Here is a 26,027-nt window from a genome sequence, read left to right as displayed (position 1 = left end):
TAACTTCACACAGACAAGTGTGGTATCGGGCCATGAATCACGGCCCTATATAGCGCTCGCCAACATGCCATTTCCCTGCGGATGTGAGGTGCTTTTATATCAAAAGCGCCTCACATCACTTAAGGAAAGTAGGGAGCCGCAGCGGTGGATCGCAGAGTTTTTTGTATTGTTTTCAATGGGGAAACCTCTCATCGCACTTGCGTGCACCAAGCACATGGTGTGATGCTGCCGCCAGCCCCATTGAAAACAATAAGTAATGCGATCGGCAGTGCCAAAGATTGGACATGCTGCGATTTGTTTCCTGCATCACATCGTGGTGCGATGTAGGAATAAAAAAACATTGCTTATGTGTATGACACCATTCAAAAGAATAGAGGTCAAATTTCGCATAGTTTTCTCGGCCGTGTGAAAATGATCTGAACTAGCTAAGAAAAAAAATAATGTAGAAAAATGTAAGTCAATTTATTGAACAGTGTGAGGCTATATTCACTCCACATTTGGCCAACAGAGCAAGTACACTGACAAAAAAAGTGCCTACTGTAATTTTCCTAAAGTATACCAAAAGCGTGTTTACCTTTACACAGTTCAATTTTGTATCCATGCTAAAACAAAAAAAAAAACAACAAAACCTGTTCAATTCCTTATGAATTTATGTATACTTCTCCATTAAATGGGTCTGCAAAGGAAAATGCGAGTGCATACCGAAAAAGGAATGATACATTTTAAGGCGCATACCTTTAAGAAAAAAAAAAGTATGCGCCGATTGTATTAAGGGTTTAAAGGGGAATCTGTCACCAAATGTATACTGCCCTCAGATCAGGCTGCATAATCTAGTGACGGACACCCTGATCACAGTGCTGAGTTATTTTTTTACAGTTGAACCACAGAGTTTGCACTGTGGTGGACCAGTTCTATCACGACGGACCTGCATCAGTGTCAGATCTGAAGGACAAAAATCCTCGGAATGTTGTAGCGATTCAAGCCGACCCAATGTCTTCATATCAGTGGAAGAAACATGATTTTGCAAATGGAGTTGTTAAAAACCAAGTGGGACGACCATTTGTAAAAACGCTTACTGTTGCCCTCATCCACTCCCGGCTCGATTATTGCAACTCGCTGCTGATCGGCCTCCCCTGCACCAGACTCTCCCCTCTCCAATCCGTCCTAAATACGGCAGCTAGGCTCATCTTCCTTTCCAGCCGCTACTCAGACGCTTCTGCCCTGTGCTGGTCACTGCACTGGCTGCCCGTTAAATACAGGATTCAATTTAAACTCGCTACCTTCATCCACAAAGCCCTCCACAGCGCAGCGCCCCCCCTATATTGCCTCCCTCATCTCAATCCATCAACCAGCCCGGGCTCTCCGCTCTGCTAACGAAACCAGACTGAGCGCCTCTTTAATTCGAACTTCTCATTTCCGCCTCCAAGACTTCTCCAGAGCAGCACCGGTCCTCTGGAACGCACTACCAAAGGCTACCCAAGCAATCCAGGACTCGCAGAACTTCAGGCGTGCTCTAAAAACGCACCACTTCAGGGAGGCATACCGCATTCCCTAAACAAACCCCTCTGTACTCCGCCTGATAACAAGCTCCCTGACCTACTGACTGCAATGCTCGCTAGCCATCATAAACCGCTCCTGCAGTTATACTGTTTCTGCCGTCACACGGCTAAACGTCTGACCATTGTCTATGTGTATAACATTGCTCACTCTCCACACCGTGCACATCTCCAGCCCCTTTACCTTCTGTATCACCCCACTATTCGTAGTATGTAAGCTCGTTGGAGCAGGACCCTCACCCCTAAGGTTTCCATCAATTGATTACTATGTAACCGTGGTTCTGTAATGTTTGTAGTTTTGTCTTTCTGTATCCCCCCTGTCCATGTAAGCGCTGCGGAATATGTTGGCGCTATACAAATAAAGATTATTATTTGTAGCATGACTTGCATAGCTACAGCGCCACCTACCGGTGAATTTTACTCACATTTTTTTCAGAAATAGCTAGTGCATCATCTGAAGTGGCTGTCGTCCATATTTCGTCTCATTTAAAGCAACAGAACGTCCTAAGAATTCTGAGATGAGGCTGTTTAATTTCACTAACCCTGTACTTTTCATAAAAATCTGCGTTTACCTGCTGCAGTATGTTGGGCTCATGCTGTGTAGTCCGGGATGACCATGACCTCCCCACCGTTCACCAACAGCTATCTTCTTACACCCAGGAATTAAAAGATAGATCCGGCAATATAAATCTGTTGACAGATTCCTTTAATCCCACGTAAAGTGCTCGGTAACTGTAGATTTGGTCACCATGTATAAACAAGGTACGGTAGTATAAATGAGCAGCTACATTAATAAGTTGGGGGTTATACACATGGGTTAATTTGTTATACCTTCTATCACATTCATTTCAAACTATGTATGTTGCTCACAATCTAGTCTTTTCCAGAGCAAATGAGGCAAGAGGGGAGAATGGCAGTCTGAGTGGAAGTTCATTAAAGTGAAGTGCAGGTCAGAGATGTCAAGTGCATATAGAGCTATAGGCATAAATAATTGACACGGTTCTAAAAAGGAATGGAAAGTGAACATTACCCAGTATAAGATCTAGCCACTCTATGCACAGGCGTCAACGACTTCTAGTTTCATCTTTTGTTAAACCTTTTAACAAGCTGGTGGAAACGAATGATGAATGTATTGGTCCAAAAATAAAATTTGCCTCCTTTAGTGGTCCATGCATGCAGCCTTTGTATTTTACCACATTTAGACTTTAAAAAAAAATTTTTTTATATAAACCTACCACTGTCTGAACAATTTACAGCTCTATGTATATGTTAAACTGCTTATTTCAATTAATAGTAACCCGAAAGAATAGACATTTTCACACGACGACTCCTCTAAATAACTCTAGGGAAGGGTTACACTTTGAAAAATGACTTGTGCTGCTCTCTGAAGAAAGGTAATGTGAACTTAGAAAGGGCAATTAAATTGTCAGAATTAACAAATTTGTTTTTAACTAGAAGATAGCCAGAAGTATAGTCTAGGGGCTGGTATTGATCGGCAAAACAGAGAACATTTGTCTTCAGGTATTTACGCTGCTACCTTCGCCTTAGAGGCTGCTTTTGACCCTATCAATCCTTGCAGGACTTTGCTATGTTGTTTCCCATCTGCACAAATACTTAAGGTATTACTATCAGGTGCTCGGGGTTTTCGAGCACATCCATACACTTTCAACACTCGAACATTGGCTTTATCTATGCCAAGTAAAACCTGCCTAGGACCATAAGATTGGCTCCCATAAGATGAGCGGCTTACATTTTTTGACAATTGGGTTGCTTGACAGTAAATTGACATACTGTGTGCAGAAATATTTTAGGCTATAGACTAACGCTTCTGTGGAAGGGTGCTATCACCATTGTAAATATTCTTGTGCACTGCAGCATATGTCTTCAGTAGCAGATAGGACACCATGATTGAAGCGTTCATCACACAACAACCAGAAACAATTCTAAATACTGTTCCACATATTAGAACACATTTAGGCTGAATGCACACGGCCGGGTCGGATCCCACAGCGGAATCCAAGCCGATGCCGGACAATGACCTTCGCGTACCTCTGTGCTGTGCATGTGCCAGCCGGCGCACATGCGCAGCGCAGAGAATGCCACACCGGCAATGACACAGATTCCTATGATTTTAAAATTGAGATTTCAGAATCGCTGGGTGTCGAACGGCTTCCATTGAAGTCGCACACAAAAATAGAGCATGCTGCGATTCTTCCTCCATGAGCGGTAATCGCAAGTAAATTGCGTGTGCGTGAACGAATCATTTTACATTGCATGCTATGGACAGACATTGTTGCGGAGTCCAGAGTCAGAAGCCCACCACGGATTCCGCAGCAGAATTAGCCCGTGTGTATTGGGCATTAATGGTAAGGACTGACCTTAATACCAGAGAGAGAATAGATCACCAATTGTGTAATTGTTCAGTTTGTCAACAGGTTTTCTGCCTATTTTTAATCATCCAGGAGGCAGATACAAAGCGAGTAGTATTTTTATAGTTAAGAGTGCTATTGCTCCAGTCAGGCCTTTTAAAAGGGAAGTAATGTTTTTTTGCAGTCAGTATATATAGTTACTAGAGATGAGTGAGCGTACTCGCTAAAGGCAAACTACTCGAGCAAGTAGTGCCTTATACGAGTACCTGCCCGCTCGTCTCTAAACATGAGGGGGGCGGCGGGGAGGAACGGGGTATGGTACCTCCCGTATGTCACACAATGCTTCAGGGGGAGAATAGCACCGCATTACAGTATCTAAATCTAATGGAGTGAGTAGAGCCCAACTTTCTCTCGGATTTTGTATGAATTATAGGACAAAAAAAATTTCACTTAAAAAAGACGCTGTAAATGGTGTATAACAGCAAATCAGAGCCTCTACACAGCTGTAATATAGGCCTTTTCAGCAGGACTGGAGCACACAGTTTGCTATATATGTATTAGTGTTACTCCCCTAAATAATACACTGATTATTATCCTGCAGGTTATTAAAAAAGGAAACAAAATCGCACATGGGCACTGGGGTTCTGCTCACTTTTATAGACCAAGTGTGTTTATTATCTGAAATTATAGTTGGCAGCAGCAGAAGAATGGATTTTAAAGATTTGCCAGTCTCCTGTTTAAAAATGCACTTTTACAATGCGGTTTGCAGGCGTTATGGCTGAACGGGTTTATACACTATCTCCTTTAATTCATTTGCCAGAGATAAAAAAGCTTGACAGCTTGATGCACATATTGCTAGCAACAGCAAATAAAACCCACTAAACTAGTATTGATTCCCCTTATGCTGAAAATACATCATAGCTGATATCACTTGACTCCGGTAAGACCAGAGGCCAGTTCAGCCATTGGTAGCAGGTGCATGAAAGTGGACTTTTAATTACAAAATGTCCTGGTTCTGGTGTGTAGAAATATGGCACACGGTGCTATTTCACTTGTTTTGCTGTTTTTTAGTAGTGAAAGGGATTCAATGGTCAGAGCTCTGAGGCCAGCTAGGAGCTAGCAAAGATGATCGGAATTCTGGCTTTACGTCATCTTGCTGGAAATAAAACAACTTAGATTGGGTCCAAAGGGGTAGAAGGTCTGCAATCACCCAACCAACCTGAATATTTGTGAGTTGAGCATTCAACACTTTCAGGGTGTATTCACACATGCGAATTTTTAGTGCAGGTTCTGTCCGATTCCAAGATGGCCAGAACTTGCACAGGTGTAAGAACCCATTCATTCGAATGAGTTAATTCACACAAGTGATTTTTCTCTGACTAGGCCCCCTGTCCACGGCAGTTTATTTGCCGTCGGTAAACCGTCGGCGAATCACGCCGGCCGATGCTTCCCATAGCATTGCTATGCTAAGCGTCGGCACCTGTCCACGAGCGGAGAATCATTGCGATTCTCCACTCGTGGCGGGCAATTCGCAGCATGCTGGGAATTGCCACGATTCTCCAAGGTCAGCCTATTACATAGGGCTGACCAGCGGAGATTCGCCGCGGGATACCGCATCGCCCGTAGACAGCCAGCCTGATAGTCCAAGATAGAAAAAAAAAAAGAACAGTGCATGTCCTAGTTTTATGCATTTCTTTAATAACTGCCCATTATTTTCTATAGCAGCATTAAAAAAAAACACTCAGCAATCATATGCCACATGATTTTCATGCACGTGCGATGTGCTTTTATCACAGGTTACTATGGGGACCACAAAATTTAAAAAAAAAGGAACGAGGAAGTCTAGAGCAGAGAAAAACGTGCACTTTTCACATGCACGAAAATCCCAGGAAAATGCCTAGAAAATAGCATAAAAACCACATGGAAATGATTAGTTTTTCACTGATTAAAATCGCACTCACCTGTGTGAATACAGCCTCAGGTGTTGCCCTGTCTCACAGAGAACACAGAAAACCTCCCCTCCCGAGCAGTAGTCACATCGGAGTTACTCCCTAGGGGTTTCTTCACACTGGTGAGGGAGATAGGGGGCCGTGAATCACAGCCAGATATTGGCCTCGCCATCCATGTAAAACCCACGGATACGAGGCATGTTCACGTGGAAACAGCCTCACATCAATGCAGGGATGATGCAATCCCCCACGGCAGGTGTCACAGCCGTGGCAGAGGATCGCGGAGTTCTACCATTGTTTTTAATGGAGTCGGCATTGATGCCGCTAAAAGATAGGACATGCTGCGATATTTTTTTAACGCAACATGGCATGACCGAAAACATCAAAAATGGGAATAAAGCCTTTGAAAATCATTGGTTTCATAATCACGCGTTTTCACTCACTCTCGGATTGCACGATTTTATCGCCAGTGTTAAGGCACCCTAACAGAAAATTACCACCAAAGTTTGTTATGAACTAAGATTCTGACTGGTGGGGGTCCGACCTCTGAAACGGAAGGGAACAAAGTCCATTCAGGTTTACTCCTGCACAGCTGTGTTTCCAGCCTACATAGCTCCATTCAAGTTAATGTGGCTGTGTAGTATCTCCCTGCAGAGAGGTTGGTAGGAACTTCTCTGTGTAGGGAAAAAAATAATGTTTGAGTCAACAGTTGTACCCCCACAGATAAGAAAGTGTTGGCATATCCTAGTCCTAGGTCATCACCAATTTTAATAGCAGACAGAGGGCCAACCCAAGAGTAATTTCAGCAGCATCCACCCACTTCCCCGATAGTCACAGTCCATGTCCCCTCCATCTCCATCCAGTACTCCAGACCTTCTACTAAATAGACAAAGCAATGCTATTCATTTTTCTCCCAGAAGTCTTAGCAATATTTTTCCTCCAGTAGCAGTGCTTTCCCTATGGACACAGAAGTACCAGCACTGCCTTTCTCCTCCAACTTGTAGTCCTTTCCAACATATTCTATTGGGTTAAAGTGGTGAAAGGAAGGATTTTCTTGTACCTAGTAACCTTGGTTATAAAGGAGATTGAGTAAGATTTTAATAGGTCTTTGCATTACAGGAGAATAACTTTTCCATACACCTGCATTAAATGACTATACATCTAATCAGATTTATTGGACCTAGACTTTAGACCGATACTATAATGATGAGCTACAATTACAAGTACGTCCAATATCATAGTAATAGTGTCTTGCAGCCCCAGATATTAGAGTGCTAAAGTAAGAAAAAAATTATATAAAATACCATTGGATGTAGTTTATATAGAATTTTCGAACATTCTAATAATGGGCTTAGTGTCCACAATAGAAGTGCGTACATACAAAACTCATTGAAAACTGCAACTTTCAGCGAGATTGGCAGTGGATCTAATTTGCATGGGGCCACCCAACTCTGCTCCCCTTACCAGATATAGGATGAAATAAGGGCGGGGTAGTAATAAGGCAAACTGCTCTATCCTTTTTATGCCAGGGAAGGTTAAATGCTGCCAGAATCTATAAATAAGAGCATCTTTATGGAGTAGTTGTGGAATCCACTTTAAATGGTTTGTAACATCTACACAGGTGAGCTCTGGATGGGTTATCTAAAGTTTTTTTTTTTACTCATTCATTCTACATCTTTTTAAGCAATGCTCTTTAAAGAATCTTTTATGATCGTCTGTAGAAAGAGAACATTTAAAGCATCTTCTTTTCCACATTTACAACCCATGTTTTTCAACAATTCCCGGTGCCAGCAGTTTTATCAATCTCCACCACAGTGATTTAAGCCACAATTTTTATATTTATTCTGCAAGATGTTCTGATGTATGGAAAACTCATAGAAATAATGAAAAACAATATAGTGCCCGTACAGTGATATTTTACCTTCCAAACAGGCAGTAAATCTCGCAGCTCGATATAGATTTTTAGCAGGAAGATTTAATATCAATGGAGAAGCATACACAGGTACATAACTTTTTACAGAACACCTATATATCACAGAATATGTGATGACAATAAGGAAGATATAGAATTCGTCCTCCTAGGGAGTGAGAATCTTGTCAGATGTGAGTGACTTAGTGTATATCAGGCAAGTAAATTTTACATCTATGACACTCCATTTTCCTGGTACAACTCCACAAAAGTGAAAAAAAAATGCTATAAAATGATCATAAATGTATTTTTTATTTATGTAAAAATAGCATTTAACTAGTTCTAATCAATTTATAGATCTTAGCTTCTGGTTTCTCCTGATCAACATGTGTAACTCACAGTAAACATTTCACTGTGCATGCAGAACACACAGTACATGCTGACCACCTCTTTATTACTACTACCGTGGTTCAACCCATCCCCAGCTGCTTCTTCCTGATGGCAGCCAGATTCTCAGACTACTGTATGCACAGTGTTTGCTTGACTAGACCAATTAGAAAGATGAAACAGTACCTCTGCAGCGCCACTTATTGCATGGTAGCCTTCCTTCAAATCAATGCTTGACCCTTTATACAGGTCTGTAGAGCAAGGATTGTGTATGGGGTCTGGCTTGCTTTTCAATTCCCAGACAGCTGTTTCGGGGTGTTTGCTCCTCATCAGTGTACATCTACATGGGCCGAGAGGGGTAACATGTCTCCTTAGGGAGAGCACCAAGAAGGTGAGGAGACTTATAAGGCTATCCATGCGCTGCAGAGGTATTGTTCCATCTTTCTTATTTGCATATTATCCAGAGGAGCATCAATGGCCTTATAAGTCTCCTCACTCACCTTCTTGGTGCTCTCCCTAAGGAAAATTTAGGTTTATTGAAAAATAACAAAACTATTATGCCCATCAGGTTTTTCTTTTTTAAAGTATTTATTTTAAAAAAAACTAACTTTTTTGCGTAAAATAAACCAACTAATTTTTTAGTAAACTTATCATCCAGCTGTGATGAATTTGGCCCTTTTTAGGACTGTATCTTAGGGCTAATGTCCATGGCCGGATTTCTACTGCGTTTACGTGGTGGAAATCCATGGCGTTGTCCTGCAGCTATTAGGTTCGCACTGTTGGCGATCCTCCCTCGTGTGAAACAGGGAGCGAGTGTACATGGGGACGTGTGGGGGGCCTTTATCGTTTAGAAGAGAGAACAATGTCTGAGTTGGTTCGGGCAGCCTGTTTATACAGGCAGGTCCATTGTTTGCTCATTCAAACGAGAAATTGTTCAGTCGTTCACATTCATTGTATTTAAACCGAGAGATTAGTGAATTAACCCTTGATGATTTTCATGCTTGCATAACCTGGATGAATGAAAAGTGGACAATTTATTGTTTGTCACTTGATCGTTGGCTGTGCTTACACTGAACGATTATCACTCATTTTTGTTCATTTGAATGATAATTGTTCTGTGTAAATGGGCCATTAGTCCGCTGTTCCACAGGACAGCCACTCAGTCTGCTGTTTCTTCAGCCGCTCAGATGCAAAACTTTGGATTTAAGAGGAGTGGCTTATACAGTTTAGATTTTGGGTGATTGACGTCTTATCAGATCAACTTACAACCGTCAGACATTGATCTGCATGCAGTCTCACATGGCCAAGAAAAAACAAGCAAGATTTCTGGGTTGCGAGACGCACGGATATGCACCCCATTCTTTTGGATGGGGTCATACACGAGTCCCGTCCCATCTCTGGGCGTGCTCTCGCATCGCATCTCCCATGGTTTTCAATTGTTTTTAAAACAATGGGAGAAACGCTGCCAACTTCCCCGAAGTGATGCAAGGCAGTTTTGATATAAAAATGTCTCGTAAGCATGGGCAAATCGCATGTTGCGACATGATTCACGGCCAAATATCGCACTCGCCTGTGTGAAATTAGACTAAGGAACCAGACCATTTTTTACCCTTTAAAATTTCTACAAGACTGCTTGTCCATCTGCAGGATTTTCTTGCAATCTTTAGTTTTCCATCAAAAGCCAACAAAAAAATCTCGAAGTTGCCAAGAAGCAGGAATACCCATCCATTCTGCACTTCACTGTCCACTCATTATTTGACCATAGGCGTAGCAACTAGAGACTCATGGGCTATGGTAAAAGGAAATTCAGCTTGCCCTTGCTGTTGGAGGCTAGAAGTAGTACAAGTTGATCTCCTCTTTTGTCTCCACACATCCCTATTAGGCCCCCTGTCCACAATTGTGAATTCGCTGGCGGTAAATCACCGGTGATTCAGGTAGGCTGGAGCAGGCTGGAGCTTTCCCTAGTGTTGCTATGGAAAGTTCCGGCCCCGTGTCCATGAGCGGAGAATCATTGTCATTCTCCGCTCGTGGCGGGCAATTCGCATTCTGCTGTGAATTGCCCCGATTCTCCGCGGTCAGTCTATTTATTAGATAGGGCTGACTGGTGGAGATTCGGCGGCGGCGGCGGCGATCTGCCGCGGGACTTCACAACGCCCGTGGACAGCCGGCCTTAGTAGATTTGATTTTTAGTATCATCTATATGCAGATGTGGCATAGGGGAAAAAAAGACATATATATTCCAATATATATTGAAGGCGTAGGGGAAATGCATAAAAAACTGAAGAAAATGAGGTGATTAAAATCCAAACTTAATTCACAGGGAGGTGATGAAACTCACTCAACCCCCCCTACATCTGGAAAGGCTCATCAGATACCAATAGAGATGAGCGAACGTACTCGGATAGGCACTACTCGTCCGATTAATGTGCTTTATCCGAGTATCTCTCCGCTCGTCCTGAAAGATTCGGGGCGCTCCGCTCCTGACAGGTGAGTCGCAGCGGGGAGCGGGGCAGAGCGGGCGGGAGAGAAGGAGAGAAAGATCTCCCCTCCGTTCCTCCCCGCTCTCCCCTGCAGCTCCCCGCTCCGCAGCGCGTCCCGAATCTTTCAGGACGAGCAGAGAGGTACTCGGATAAAGCACATTACTCGGACGAGTAGTGCTTATCCGAGTACGTTCGCTCATCTCTAGATACCAATATCCAATTGTTCAAAGCAGAAGTTGTAGGTGTCAGTCAGGAATGCCCAAATTAATTCCATAAGCAAAGTACAGAATGAGACCTGACACGTTTCAGTACCTGGATTGCATTTTTTTTTTGTAACAATCGGTTACCTTACGAGATAAAATTGTTTTTTTCCCGACTGACACCTATAGCTTCTGCTTTGAACGAATGGATATTGAGTGAGTTTTATCAGTTTTGTGTTTATTTAACCTACACCTTCGAGTGCTTGTATATATTCACCTTTTCCTTTTTTTTCTGCATTACCAATATGACCAAGATCATTTAGGATCTTTGGGGAGTACATTGAGCGCTCTCCCATTGTGGGTGTCCAATCTGGAACCCAACTGTTAATTCAAGGCTATCCAGGACCATAGGTGTGATGGTCTGTCCCCTGACATTCCAGTTACACAAGGCGAGGCTCCCCTCCCTTTTTTTGTTTGCCACCTCTGGGTATGTATTTTGCTGTCAGAGTGATGTCCAGCTTCTAACTCTCGTTAATCTCTATGCCAAGGACACCTACGTAATTATATACTTCTAGTCACATCACCTCTGCACTAGTACACAACACCAGCGATTTCCTGTCCGCTGTCTCTAACATCATGTCCTCTGTGAAACTGAATATGTCCAACACTGGAAGTCTTGCATGTTTGTCATCTACTAACTTGCCTAAACCCAATATTTCCATTTCAGTGGGTGGTACTACGATAACTACTAGGCAGCACGCGCGCTGTCTTCAGATTGTTTCACCAACATCTTTCCATCACGCACTATATTCAATCACTCGCACACATGTCATATGCACCTCAAAAACATTTGCACAACCCACCCTTTACTTATTGCGCACACAGAAAAAACCCTTATTCTTGCTCTGATTCACGCCAGTCTTAAATACTGTAACTGGTTGCTATGGTCTTTCCCTCGCCAATCTATCCTAAATGCAGCAGCCAAACGTATATTTCTATCCAACTGCTAGACCAATGGCCTCCCCTCTGTTCCATCTCCCTTATTTGCATACTACCCAGAGGAGCATGAATGGCCTTATAAGTCTCCTTCCTTGCTCACCTTTTAGGTGCTCTCTCTAAGGAGAAAAGATAGTGTTCCTGATCCCCTCTGTCAGTAACTATGCAGTGCACCATTCACTTTGTAACGCATTTAAATTGCATTCTACTCACCCAGAAAGCTCTCCACAGTGCTGCAGCACTCCAAGCTTCTGCCTTATTTTCTCTGTCTACTACAAATTAGATTAATTCCCAATATACACAGCTCTAAGAATGCCCTAAAAACACATGTTTTTAGGCAGGCCTACTACATTGATTTTTATCCAATTCTACATTCTTCCTCAGACCTTGATGCGTTTATTCATCCTTAAGCTCCACACTTCATATCTGCACACACAGAGACTGGCTGATGACTGACTTATGTACCTTTATGTATACTACCATGTTTAATATAAAAGATGACTGCACCATTGTAAAGAAGTACATCTTAAGGCCTCCCTCACACACGGTTTTTACCGCAATTAACACAGCGTTTTGAATGTCGCATTAATCACGGTATAACGCTCCCATTGAAATCAATAGAGCCCCGCAGACATGCGCTCGATCGTGGCGCTGGGTGGCGCAATTTCCGAGCCCTGCCTGCTCTATCTTTGGTCGTTTAGTGCAACTCATTATCCATCACAATGATGAGGTGCGCTAAAACAGGCTGTCGGACGCAGGGAGTTGTGGCCAAAAACTAAAGTAAAGTTGTGGCAAAGCGCTGCAATTGAAATCGTGGCGCTTTGCTGCGTCTATATGTGAGTGAGGCCTCAGATACTGCAAGAAGCAGCAGAGGTAATTTCTGAACTACTGCTGTAATTTTTGAAAATCTCTGGAGATCAGGAGTCCCAGGAGATTGAAGAAGATCAAATGTTGTCCCCATCTTCAAAAAAGGGAAGGTGGTGGACCCAAGAAACTAAAGGCCTGTGAGCCTGGCTTCTATACTGGGAAACACTGGTGTACCGTTAAGGGTCTCAATTGCCACCCAGCCCTTTAGCTAGGGGAGCCTAAGGGCCCCCCGCTATATATTGATGCACACTGCAGCACATATTTTTCTCACCGCTAAAGGCCCTATTCTAGTGGGCAAGCCGGCTGTGGGTGGCATTCCAAAAGATGAGGGGCCGTTAACCTGGGCAGCAGCCAACTCAATGCTGCAGACTCCCTCGGCACGTAGTCATCCTACCACTGAGGCTGCAGTTATGATTCACCACAACTGCAGTTGGTCAGTGCATTGCCGGTCAAGTGATTGGTCCTACCAGCCGTTGTAACCAAGCCATGTTCTGTATAGAATTAAATACGTATAGCTGCTATAAGTTATACTATACAACTTATACCAGCTGTACATATATCCAATTATATACAGAAAATAACCAGGTTACATAAGCATGATCCATATCACTATATACAGGAAATGTATATTCAGAATTTAGACAGCGCTGGTGTAACCCAGTATCTAATGTATATAATTATATATGTCCATCAGGTATAATTATATATGTACAACTGGTATATAGTGATATCGACCATGCTGGTGTAACCTGTGTATCTATGGTATATAATAATATATGTACAGCAGGTATAAGTTATGGATCTTCTGTATATAGTAATTTTGACCATGCTGATGTAATTCATCTCCTGTATATAATGATATGGACCATGAAGATATAAACTGAGTATTTACTGTATATAATTATATATGCACAGCCGTTATAAGCTCTACTTCCCCTACATATAATGATATGGACTATGAGGATATAACCAGATTTACTGTATATAATTATATATGTTCAGCCGGTATAAGCTCTACTTCCCCCTACATATAGTGATATGGACCATGAGGATATAACCTTGGTATTTACTGTACATAATTATATTTGTACAGCTGGTATAAATTATACATCTCCCTGTATATAGTGATATCAATGCTGGTCTAACCTGTATAGTCCCCTGGCCACACAGATTCATCTTATGATGGAATTGACCAGTGCTGAAGAGACCCACTTGACTAAAATGGGATCTGTTCAGTTTTGGATCAGCTGTCCAGCTTTTTATTCTGGTATTTTGTGATTGGTTAACCAATCACAGCCAATGATGTAATTGAATGGCTGTGAATGGTTAACCCAGTGCCGACTTTCATTGGCTGACAGCACGCTGAGTTAGCCAATCAGAGCATTAGCTTTCTGGAGGCGGGACATTCAAGCCCCGCCTCCAGAAAGCAATGCTCTGCCGTCATGAAGGAGGGAGCAACAGCCTGCAGCAGTGCCGCGGGAGTAGAGTATTGATTTTTTTTCTACAGCGTATTTCTGGCGTATAATTTGACAGTTGGGGGTCGTCTTATATGCCCAGCCATCTTATACGCAGGAAAATACAGTGCTTACATATGTACAGCTGGTATAAGTTATACATCCTGTATACAATGATATAGACTATACCGGTATAACCTGGACATCTCCTGTATATGATTGCACTATTTACACACAATTAAAAAGTGCTTAAAAATCTTGATGTAATTTTCATAGACTAAACATGTTTTTTTTCTTGTTTAAATCCACATGTGGTTTTTAAGAGTGTATGCAGTTTCCTAAAAATGCACATGGTTTTAAATATTGCATGTAGCTTTTTTGTGTGTTTTTTTTTATTGTGGTTAAAAAAAAAATCCAACAAAAAAAACATGAACACAGCCAAAGAGGCTGCAAACAGAATTTTCATGCAGTCCAGGAAAGGAGTCTGGTTTGAAAGTTTACACCAAAAGGGCCAGCTTAGGTTTGTAAATTTGTTTTGCAGCTGTATGCAGCACAGTGTAGGTATGGGTACAGGTGCGGTACGGGGGGGGGGGGGGGGGGGAGGGGCAAAGCTGAACTTTTGCACCTGGGCCCCTTTGCACAGATTATTAAAGCAGCATGTATATTTAGATGTAAATGCAGGAAATTCCTGCTAAATTTATTTCAAGATACCTAAAATCGTGGCAAAAACCATCCGGATGGTAGTCATGACGCCTGGGCGTCATGACGTCTCACGTGGTGGCCGCAACCCGGAAGTCCTACGGACCGTGCCGGGCGGCAAGTCTCAGCGTGCATTTCCACAAGGACATGCTAGAGGGAACAGATGAATGCACCAGGATTGGTCAGTGTTTTAATGTAAGTGTTTGTTTCTGCATATATATGGCTGTATGTGATTATTCATGTTTTATGCTTGAGAAAGTCGCCATAGGGGCGACGAAACGCGTTGCATATTTGCATAATTTGCTATTGGCACTTTGTTTTTTGCCACGATTTTAGGTATCTTGAAATAAATTTAGCAGGAATTTCCTGCATTTACATCTAAATATGTATGGTCCTTTAGAGCGCCTAAAATATTTTTGTACATCTTTCCATTTGTGTTCCTTTTGAGGAGTTGCATCCCCTTGTTTTTTGGGGGGTACAACAAATTTGGGCAAGCTCCTCCCCGGTTCCACGGGGGGTTATTGAAGGAATACATTCTTTGTTTCATTGGATCCTGCTGATGCTCGTCCTCTGATTCTACGTGCCAACCAGGACTTGGAGGTGTGGAGTGGAAGGGTTCTCCCCGCATGGGAAGCACCCTCCACCTACACCGGGTAAGTCATTTCTAATCTTCACTTCACCATATTTCTTGGTTCTTTTGGATATTCGTAAGAGGGGCGCTGTCCTTATTGCTTTCTAAAGCAGCATGTATGCAAGTACTTGGATGAGAATGGAATAATTAACCACAGCCAGCATAGATTCAAAACTGGATTAATGATTGTACTCAAAGAGTGGTCATAAATAGCTGCATTCAATTGGAAGAATGTATCAAGTGGGGTACCACAAGGCTCTGTCCTAGGTCCAGTGTTGCTCAACATTTTTATAAATGACCTACGAGATGAGGGAATTGGGAGAAAACTGATCAAATTTGCTGACGACATGAAGCTAGAGGGGTGGCTAACACTAGAGAAGAGGGAGGATTCAAAAAAAATCTGGACAAGCTTGAACAGTGGTGGCAACTAACAAAATGGTATTTAACAAGGAGAAATGCAAAGTCCCTAAATCTGGGCAAGAAAAATGAAAAAAGTACATACAGAATGGGAGGAATTGGGCTAAGCAGCAGCGCAGACTGAACACGAGCGAATAGTGTGATGCAGCAGCATAAAAGGCAAACAATTCTGGGAAGTTTTACAAGAAGCATAGAGTCTAGATCACGGGAGGAAATTCCCCCCCCCCCCCCCCCCCCCCACTTTTTCTTAGACAGACCTCATCTGGAATGTTGTGTCTAGTTTTGGGCACCCAACATTAAAAAAAAACACACAACAAACTGGAGCAAGTTCAGAGAATAGCTACCAGGCTGGTAAATGGTCTCCAAACCATGTCCTATCGGGAACGGTTAAAGGATCTGGGAATGTTTAGCTTGCAAAAAAGAAGGCTGAGAGGAGACTTAATAGCTGTCTACGAATATCTGAAGGGCTGTCACAGTGCAGAGGAATCAGCCCTATTCTCATTTGCACAAGCAAATACTAGAAGCAATATGATGAAACTGAAAGGGTAGAAAGACAGATTGTCAATGTCAAAAACTTTTTTGTGATTATCTAATGAGTGGAACCGGTTGCCACGGGAGGTAGCGAGTTCTTCTTCAATGGAAGTGTTCAAACAAAGGCTGGACAGACATGTGCGGGAGTGTTCAGTGAATACTTCATTAAGCAGGGGGTTGGACCCGATGATCCTGGAGGTCCCATCCAACTCCCATACCATTCTATGATTCTATAAGAGGTGGCACTTTCACCTCTTAGGTCATCTCCACTTCCTCAGATTGTAAACTCATGTGAAAAGGGCCCTCACTCCTATTGTTTAAATACCCTTTTAGTTTGCAATATCCATTGGAGATTAGCTTACAAATCAGAGGGTATATGTATAGACAAAACTAGACAAAGTACTGCACAATAGGTTTGCAATATATAGAGGATCACTTAATTTCTGTTACCTGTCAGTTACTATCATATTGCCAATCTAACATTATATAGTAGTGTCCTCCATAATGAGTGAATATTTTAATCTCAAAAGCCAGAAATAGGCACCTTCCCACCCTTAAAGATAGCCTCCGTACATCTTTAATATCCACTCTACAAGCAGTAATGTCTGAAATATGACTATTTTGGCTGACAAGAGAATATAACTATGAAACTCACCGTGTTCTATGGCTGCTTTGAGGATCGCTTCGGGATGTGTCGAACCAAAGGGGTTCCGCACAAATCGTCGTCGGCGCCTCAAGTCATCTTCCCAGTAGTCAAGGCGCCAGAACTCCCGGGGCCGGCTACAACAAAACATAGTGATCACACATGTTAGCCATTACTAAACAGCATGGTAGCTGTGAATTTTCACAGACAGCTTTCCTTGTTTGCTTAGCCCTTTCTTTTACTTTTGTTGTTCCAACTGTCACTATTGAATAATTTACCTTCTAATGTATTCTTCACTGAGGAGCTCCAGTGATATCACTGTAAATCATAGTACAGTAGAGATTCATTTAATAAACATTGTTTTCTTGTGACACATATGACCGCAGCAGCCACGAATGTGAGGAGTCACTCAAAAAAGGAGCGTAGACGTAAATGTATACAGCTATGACAAATGTAAGACTTAACCATTACACCGTATAGTAAAGTTCAGGATTTCCACCTTTTTCTGAATGCTATACAATACAAATACATTCATTACGAGTCTTAGCAGACCAATAAAACTTGGCGTGCAGCAAAGAGAGGGAATGGCCATAGACATAGCCAACATCTATTGAGTATAGGCTGTTTCGAGACACGTTCTACTAAAAGTGAGGTTAAATAAACTAACTGGACCCATAACCTCAGTCTACAAGTCTGTGTACTGCATATACTCTCCTCCATTACTGTAAACCTTTCTATCTTGCCTTTTCTCTTTAGGTATGTCCTTGAAAAGAACAATATCACTTTTCCATCTGAGGAATTCCTCTTCATGGTAGGAAGGTGAAATGAACACTAAATACATCATTGTAAAATGAATTGCTGACAGTGTGATCAACTTCCCTGCACACTAGTGGCATGCGCTCCGATTTCAGGCTCATTTCAGCCCCAGCAGGGCATCTCTCCTAGAGACTGCATTTATAAAACAGAATAGGGAAAAGGCTATTATAAATATGGGATAGCATTACCTATATTAATCAAAGTCTGTCCCCTTTCATCATTTTTCTTTCTAATTTGTGCCTTACCCTCACAAGGTCAGTAAATCAAACCAAACACCATTTGCCTCGAAAGTGTTAACTTTAATGAAAATCTTGCTTGTGCCTGTTTGGTGCATGATTATAAAATATTACTCCGTTTAGATGTGCAGGAATTTAATTAAAGTCATCTCCCTAAAATATTCACAACCTTTAGCCCCTGTGATACCACAATTACATAGGCCTTTTCATTTAGTCTGAAAATAGGAAACAAACTTCACTTTCCATTGTCTGCAGTTTTTTATTGAAATTTTTGGAAAACTCTACACTTCGCTTTCCATCAGAACTTCAAGGAGGCTTCCCGAAAACCATCCATGTTGGAAGATACTCAAATGCATGGAAATACAAGCTACCAGATCTTGAAGAACCATCATGTGCGAAATTTTATACAATGGATTATTTCTGATTATCCACGCTGTGCCAACATATAGTTTAAATAAGGGAGATGGAATACCACCTCCACAGTGCGACCTACTGGAGGGCAGCATTCCTTCAAGCCAAAGGCATGAATGGACTTTTGAGTCTCCTCACTCACAGTCTAGTTTCTCTCCCTTAGGGTGCGGGCAGACGAGCGTAGGCGTATTTACGTTCGCACGAGCGCAACGTATAATCGCCCGAGCGATCGTTTTTCACTGATCACGACCAGAGCTAGAAAGCGTATTTTCGTTTGTTCCTACTTTGCAAACGGTCTTTTCGGCGATCGAATATGCGTTGGCGCGTATTTCGGTCGCATATGTTCCGTTTTTTTTCGAATTGCCGTTTTTACGCGCCGTAAAATCGCCCATGTGAACGAATACATTCGAAACCATTGCCTCAGATGGTCACGTATATACGTTTGGTCGCAAAAACGCGCCGTTTATGCGCTCGTCTGCCCGCACCCTCAGGAGAAAATATAGAGTTTCTGACCTCCGTCCCAGGCCTCTTACTAGTGTCCTACTGACACTGATGAAGGGCGAATACCCTGAAACAGCTGTCTGTACATGGATTCTGGATTTGCTTTTAACTCCCAGTCATTATTAGTCTTTGTACAGAGTGTCTAACTTTGGCTTGAAGGAATGCTGCCTTCCAATAGGTGGCGCTGTGGAGGTATTATTCAATCTCCCTTATTTGCATCTTACCCAGAGGAGCATGAATACCCTTTTGAGTCTCCTCACTACCCGTCTAGGTGCTCTACCTAAGGCTGCCTGTCCATGGGCGTTTTTACATTGCGTTTCTCGCGGTGATAAACCGGCTGTGGGGAATGCAATGGCACACTTTCCATAGCGTTGCTATGGAAAGCGCAGCCCCCGTCTGCGAGCGGAGAATCACTATTCTCCGCTCCCGGCCGGCAAGTCGCAGTATGCTGTGAATTGCCACGATTCTCCGCGGTGAGCCTGTCAGATAGCCTCACTGCGGAGATCCATCTGCAGGCTCCTGCTCCTGGACTGTGGCTCCCACGGCGGATATCTGCCAAGGGATACCGCAACACCCATGGACAGGCAGCCTAAGGAGAAAATAGTGTTTCTGACCAACAGATACTTCAGACATCTGTATAGATAATAATCACACATAATCCACGTCAGTCTAGGAGTTCAGGGCTATAATGGTAAATACCCCGTTTCCCCAAAAATAAGACAGAGTCTTACATTAATTTTTGCTCCAAAAAAAATTTACTTTTTAACATGCATAGTTGCCTGGACACTATTTAAATTGACTTATCTGTAACTATGGCTTATTTTTGGAGTAGAGCTTATATTTCAAGCATCCTCAAAAATCCTGAAAAATCATGCTTCATTCTCAAAAATCCTGAAAATTCACGCTAGGGCTTATTTTCAGGGAAACAGGGTATACAGTGTTTGAAATAAAACTGCTGCAAATGATATTTCTATAAATGATTATAAAATCAAGCACAAAAATTGCTTTGACCAATGGAATACATTTCCTTTGTAATAATTGATTAAGTAAAACCAAATCTATGGTCAAAGAATATACTCGCTTCTTGAAAAACCAAAGTGACTGCCATAAAAACCACTGTTGTGTGGCCTCTCTGGCTTTATGGGACCTTCTCCCTGGTTAAGAGGGCCAGTGGATGCCCAAAAGTTAGTCTGGTGGACAAAATTACAGTGGCCCACCGAGGTCACTAAGATAACGGGGAAATTGTTAATTGTAATTTCAGTTCCTGCAAAGATCTCGTTTACTTCTCTTGAATTAGGACAATGTCCTATACATAGAATGGGATCGTATCTGAAATTAATGTTGTAACCAACAGGAATTACTATAAATCAGAAGCTGTGTACTTAGATGAAGCCATGTTGATGATGTTACTTTGTTATTTCAACTGAAAGCGCAAAATTGCATATATGTTATTATATGTCTATGAAATCAGCAGTAGAGAATGTTTAAACTCTAGATTAGTTTTTACATCATGGTGATTCAATCTGTTGTATTATATGGAAAGGGAAGTAGTAACGAGCTCCGTGCTACAGTGTGGAGTTAAAGGGGGTATGCAGTTTGTAAAACCTTTTTTCATATAGACTATTAGGGAATTCTGAGTTAAGGAGAGCTCTCTTCCGGGATCCTCATCTCAGCCAGAGGGGGGAACATTTCTTCCTTTGAAGAAGCAGTCCTTTCCTGCATTACAAAGACATCCCATTGCTATGACACCTAAGTAATGCTGTGGTGGCTCGGCCGGGAACCTCCAGGTTTCCCCACAGATAACAGTTGAAGGCCCATCAGGAGTAAACTTTGTAATCTTATTGTCAAAGTAGGGCAGTGGAGAACCCCTTTAATACACAGAGCACACAACATGCAAGCAGGAGAACAATACGACAGGAATGTGCAACGTTTCACTAGTATGTCCAAGAGGAACCCATAGAAGTGTTAATCCTGGTTGTCCTAGTCCAGGATAGGATATGGTAACATTAAAGACTGACCTATATTAGGGATTTATATTGTCTAAGGCCCGCTTCAAACGGCTGAGAAAATCACGCAAGGTTTTTGCGTTGCGAGATGCCCAAATATGAACCCCATTTATTTGAATGGGTTCATACACGAGCGATGTCTCGCTGCATAGCATTGCATCACAATGCTAAGCAGGAAACAAATCACAGCATGTTCTATCTGGTTGCGTGATCTTGCATCGCAGCAGCAGCCTCGGCCCCATTGAAAGCAATGGGGGAACTCCGCAATCATCTGCCTGCATCCCCGAAGAGATGTGAGGCTGTTTTCACATGAAAGTGCCTCTGCATTCTTGAGGCTTTCCCATGCATTGCAGGTGCGATATGGGAGCAGGATTCACGGCGCCATATCGCGCTCCTCCGTGTGAAGCTAGCCTAAAGGTTAGGCAGTAAACATTTAGATTCGACAGTTTTAAAGAGCGCAAGTAACTCTGCTGGATAAGCCTGTCCACTATTAAGACCGTCTAGTCCAAGTCTAGACCAGATTTTCGTTGGCCTTCTTTACGCCAAAAATTGTGCCAAAACTTTAGTGCAATTTAGGCCACATTTTTGGGGGGGTTGGACACAACAAAAACAAAAAAAGCTTTTGAAAGTCTCTAACACATAATTGTGGCACAAAGCCTGTTTGACTGTTTTCTGGTGAAATTTGTACCAGAAAACTGTCAAATTTTTAATTGTAAATAAGTCCCATATTGTAAAAGAAAAAGGCAGGAATGTATCTATACTAAAAACCATATGCCATGCAGTGTCTTTGTAAAGCTTGGTGATAAATCCCATGAGCTCTATAGAAGCTGTCAACTCCCATGACTGCTATTCTCCAAGCCTAAACTAGATTCTCCCCTCTTCAGAACATTTAATTAAAAGGCGTAAAATTCTGTAACTTTACTATACAAGTATCTTTTTTTATTTTTTTCTGCTCAGCTGTGTCATATCGACAAAAAAGGTAGTGAAATAGTTAAAATGAAATCTGCAAAAAAAACAAAAAAGGAGCATAAAAAGTAAGGTCCTTTGTGAGGCTCGATAAATAATAGATATTTTCTCATTTGTGATTTTGGGGAAAAAAGTGGTGCACAGCTGGCTATGTGCGGTTCTATGATAGTCTGAATAGACTGCATGGGCACTTCATCATTCTGCCTTCTTATGTTTATCTGTAAAAATTACTATCAAATATCAGGCAGGCTGCAGTTGGGAATCGCACACTGCTCTAAGTCTATGGGGAATGATACAATGAGGGTCTATTCATCAGAATGGCAATCGGTACAAGTAATTAGTTCCCCAGACTAGAGATCTCCTGCAAGGCTTATTTCAGCTGGAGACACAAACATATGACAATGAAAAGCTAATGAAACCTGCTAAAATGTGTTAACCTTCACCGCCATCAATCCTTTCAATGCTCCTGCTTCCACTGTTAGGCAAAGATGGTAAATTATTCATACGTTTGGCTACCATCGAGACAAACCCTCTAATCTAAAAGTAGGGTTAATGAATTAAATTTGAATAAATGTACAATAATTTCCTAATCCTAAGTGGATAAACAAGATGCATATATACATATATATGCAGCCATATTTGTGGAAAATCGTATATGTTTAGTCTATAGCTAGTCACACACTTAAGATGCTTTTACACGGGATGATCTGTCAGGCAACAAATGCCCGACAGGTTGTCCCTGCGATAATGGCTCCCGTGCTTTTACACAGGAATGAGCATTACTACTGTACCTTGTCGACACCGGAAATGATGGGCGTCGACAAGGACAAGGCAGTTTGACAGCCAGGTGACACCCCCAGTCCCTGATTGGCTGCACGGCTTGCTCCATCAGGTCCTGCGGCTCACCACTCTGGTCTCCCTTGGCTGCACGGCTCCCTCGCTCCTGTCCTTGGGGCTGCCACTCACCACTCCGGTCTCCCCACAGTGACACTGCCGGAGATGCTACGGCACTAAGAAGAGCGCCGGCCCAGGGTGAGTGAGAGGAGCCGACAGCGGTTAACCATCACAGCGTAACTCCGGGGACCGTAACTGCGGCCGCATATGCCTTGCCTAGCGGGGAAAGTGAGGGGTGGGGTGGGGGGTGGAGAGAGGCCGGGGGGGGGGGGGCGGGTCTGGAGGGGAGATGATATTACACGGCTGGCAATGTCCTAGCAGCGTGGGGATTTAGTTATGGCTGGGATGGAGGGTTAGGGTTAGTTTCAGTGTTAGCCTTACATTTGCTGTAAATGCTTCCATGTTAATGTGAGCCTGCCCATACATGGAAGGATTTACAGCTAATGATCTAAGCCTAACACTAACCCTCCGTCCCAGCCATAAGTAAATCCCCACGCTACTAGGACGCTGCTCCAGCTAGCCAATCAGCATTTTGTGGGCATACACTGGGAGGATACAGCCTTCACTACGTCTCCACCCATACTTGTGGTGGAGACAAGATACACCAGTACCGGAATGAGCATTGCTGACAGAATGGAGACGCGGTAGTGAATGGAGGCAGAGTGAGGCTGGGCATCGCTCCGGTCCGCCCATCTGCATTCACAGTAAGCAGGCAGTCGTTCATAAGTGTACGACAACCTGTTTACACAGAACAATACGTTGTCTAATTTTCTGCATACAGAAACTGAACAACGAATTTGAAGTGTACGACTTATTGTTTGCCATTCATTTACTGCATGCATTTACTCTAAACAATAATTGTTTACATTCTTGCTGGATCGCGAGAATCTGAATGATAATAATCGTTCTGTGTTAAAGCACCGCAGTAGTTGAAGGACTATTCACAAGTTTTAATTAAAGGGGATTATTCAGAACTAGGGAATAAAAAAAAAAGTCTATTTGCGGAAACAACGCCACATCAGGAAAAGACTGTTTACTATTGCAGATCAGCTCCACTTAGTTGAATGCTGAAAAGCTGCAATACCAGGCTCAGCTCATGGACAGATGTGGTGCTGGCTTTGGAAATACAGAATGTTTTCTGTAGTCCCGGACAAACTAACTTTAATACACGTTATATTTTATTATCTAAATAAGCAAGATTCAACTTAAACAGGTTAGATTTGCCTATACAAATTCTATTTTGCAAAGATGCTGGTGTAATATACAAAGGATAAGCCTAAAACGTTTAACATGCATGTATATTAAACTACATATGTAACACTTCAAAGGTGGAAGATGCAGTTCAAGTGGCAACAAATGGCCATTGACCCAATCTGACATTTTTGGCCCAGTGAGGCTACATTCACACGGGCAAGTGAGATATCGGCCCAATATTGTGCTAGTCACCGTGCATTTTACCTTTGTCTGGGCGAGAATGTATGTAAGTGGGTAAGTAACTGGCTCAGTGAGAGAAAGCAGAGGGTGGTTATAAATGGTACATACTCTGAGTGGGTCACCATTACTAGTGGGGTACAACAGGGGGCAGTATTGGGCTCTATTTTTTTAAATATATTTATTAACTAGCTTACCCGTCGCGCGTTGCTGCGAAGACATACAGACATAGTCATTCGTTTTTATATATCTAGATAACAACCAATCACAGCGCAGCTTTCATGTTACCTCAGTGGTATAATATATAACAACCAATCACAGCGCAGCTTTCATGTTACCTTAGCAGTATAAAATATAACAACCAATCACAGCGCAGCTTTCATGTTACCTCAGCAGTAAGAGAAATAACAACCAATCACAGCGCAACTTTTATTCTGCCTCAGCAATATAAAAAATAGCAACCAATCACAGCGCAGCTTTCATGTTACCTCTGCGGTATTATATATAGCAACCAATCACAGCGCAGCTTTCATGTTACCTCAGTGGTATAATATATAACAACGAATCGCAGCACAGCTTTCATGCAACCTCAGTAGTATAAGTAGCCGCCACCAATCACAGCACAGCTTTCATGTTAGCTCAGCAGTATAAGAAATAGCAACCAATCACAGCGCAGCTTTCATGTTACCTCAGCAGTAAGAGAAATAACAACCAATCACAGCGCAACTTTTATTCTGCCTCAGCAATATAAAAAATAGCAACCAATCACAGCGCAGCTTTCATGTTACCTCTGCGGTATTATATATAGCAACCAATCACAGCGCAGCTTTCATGTTACCTCAGTGGTATAATATATAACAACGAATCGCAGCACAGCTTTCATGCAACCTCAGTAGTATAAGTAGCCGCCACCAATCACAGCACAGCTTTCATGTTAGCTCAGCAGTATAAGAAATAGCAACCAATCACAGCACAGCTTTCATTTTACCTCAGCATTCTCAATATCCAGCAATTGTCTTGCGAAACGTTCGGCGGATGCATCATTTTCTGGTTGAACACGCATCCCGTTGCTCGTAATGCCTTTTGCTTTCGTGCTTGAGATGGAAATCAAAACGATCTTTGTCTGGGGGGCATAACTGTCGGCGATGCTCGCACGCGCGGCACCTATCGTAGGATAGTTGTACTATGCCTATAATCTTCCCAGGAGTGTACTCAACAACTTCCCAAAGTCTCATGGCGATTGGATGAATGGTGTAGTAATGCATAAAGGACAGACAGACAGACAGACATTCATTTATATATATCAGGAAGTGAGAGAATTAGATTCCGTACGTAAAATTTGGACGCTAATTCTTTTGCGCTTAGAATTGAATAATCGAGTTGGGACCCATTAGCTTTTCCTATTTATGAAATATTTAATGCCCGTGCCAAATTTCAAGTTTCTATGTGAGAAAATTACATTCCGTATGTAAAATTTGGACGCTAATTCTTTGGCGCATAGAACTGAATAATCGAGTTGGGACCCATTAGCTTTTCCTATTTATGACATAATCAATGTTCGTGCCAAATTTCAAGTTTCTATGACATTGGGAAGCGAGAAAATTAGATTCCGTACGTAAAATTTGGACGCTAATTCTTTGGCGCATAGAACTGAATAATCGAGTTGGGACCCATTAGC

At 42.4% G+C, this 26,027-nt stretch overlaps 1 protein-coding gene across 2 annotated transcripts in view; it reads right to left on the bottom strand.

Annotated features, from left to right (window-relative positions):
* LRBA (LPS responsive beige-like anchor protein) overlaps nt 1–26,027 on the bottom strand; it is a 503,130-nt gene that overhangs the window by 242,551 nt on the left and 234,552 nt on the right. For both annotated transcript variants that reach the window (XM_066573657.1, XM_066573658.1), the window contains one exon: nt 17,101–17,225. In XM_066573657.1, the coding sequence (XP_066429754.1) occupies nt 17,101–17,225 (125 nt within the window). The remainder of the gene's footprint in view (nt 1–17,100; nt 17,226–26,027) is intronic.

This window comes from Eleutherodactylus coqui, chromosome 7 (genome assembly GCF_035609145.1).
Source record: "Eleutherodactylus coqui strain aEleCoq1 chromosome 7, aEleCoq1.hap1, whole genome shotgun sequence".
NCBI classification, from domain to species: Eukaryota; Metazoa; Chordata; class Amphibia; order Anura; family Eleutherodactylidae; genus Eleutherodactylus; species Eleutherodactylus coqui.
Note: the sequence above shows the minus strand (reverse complement) of the source record. Positions and strands in the feature narration are given on the sequence as shown.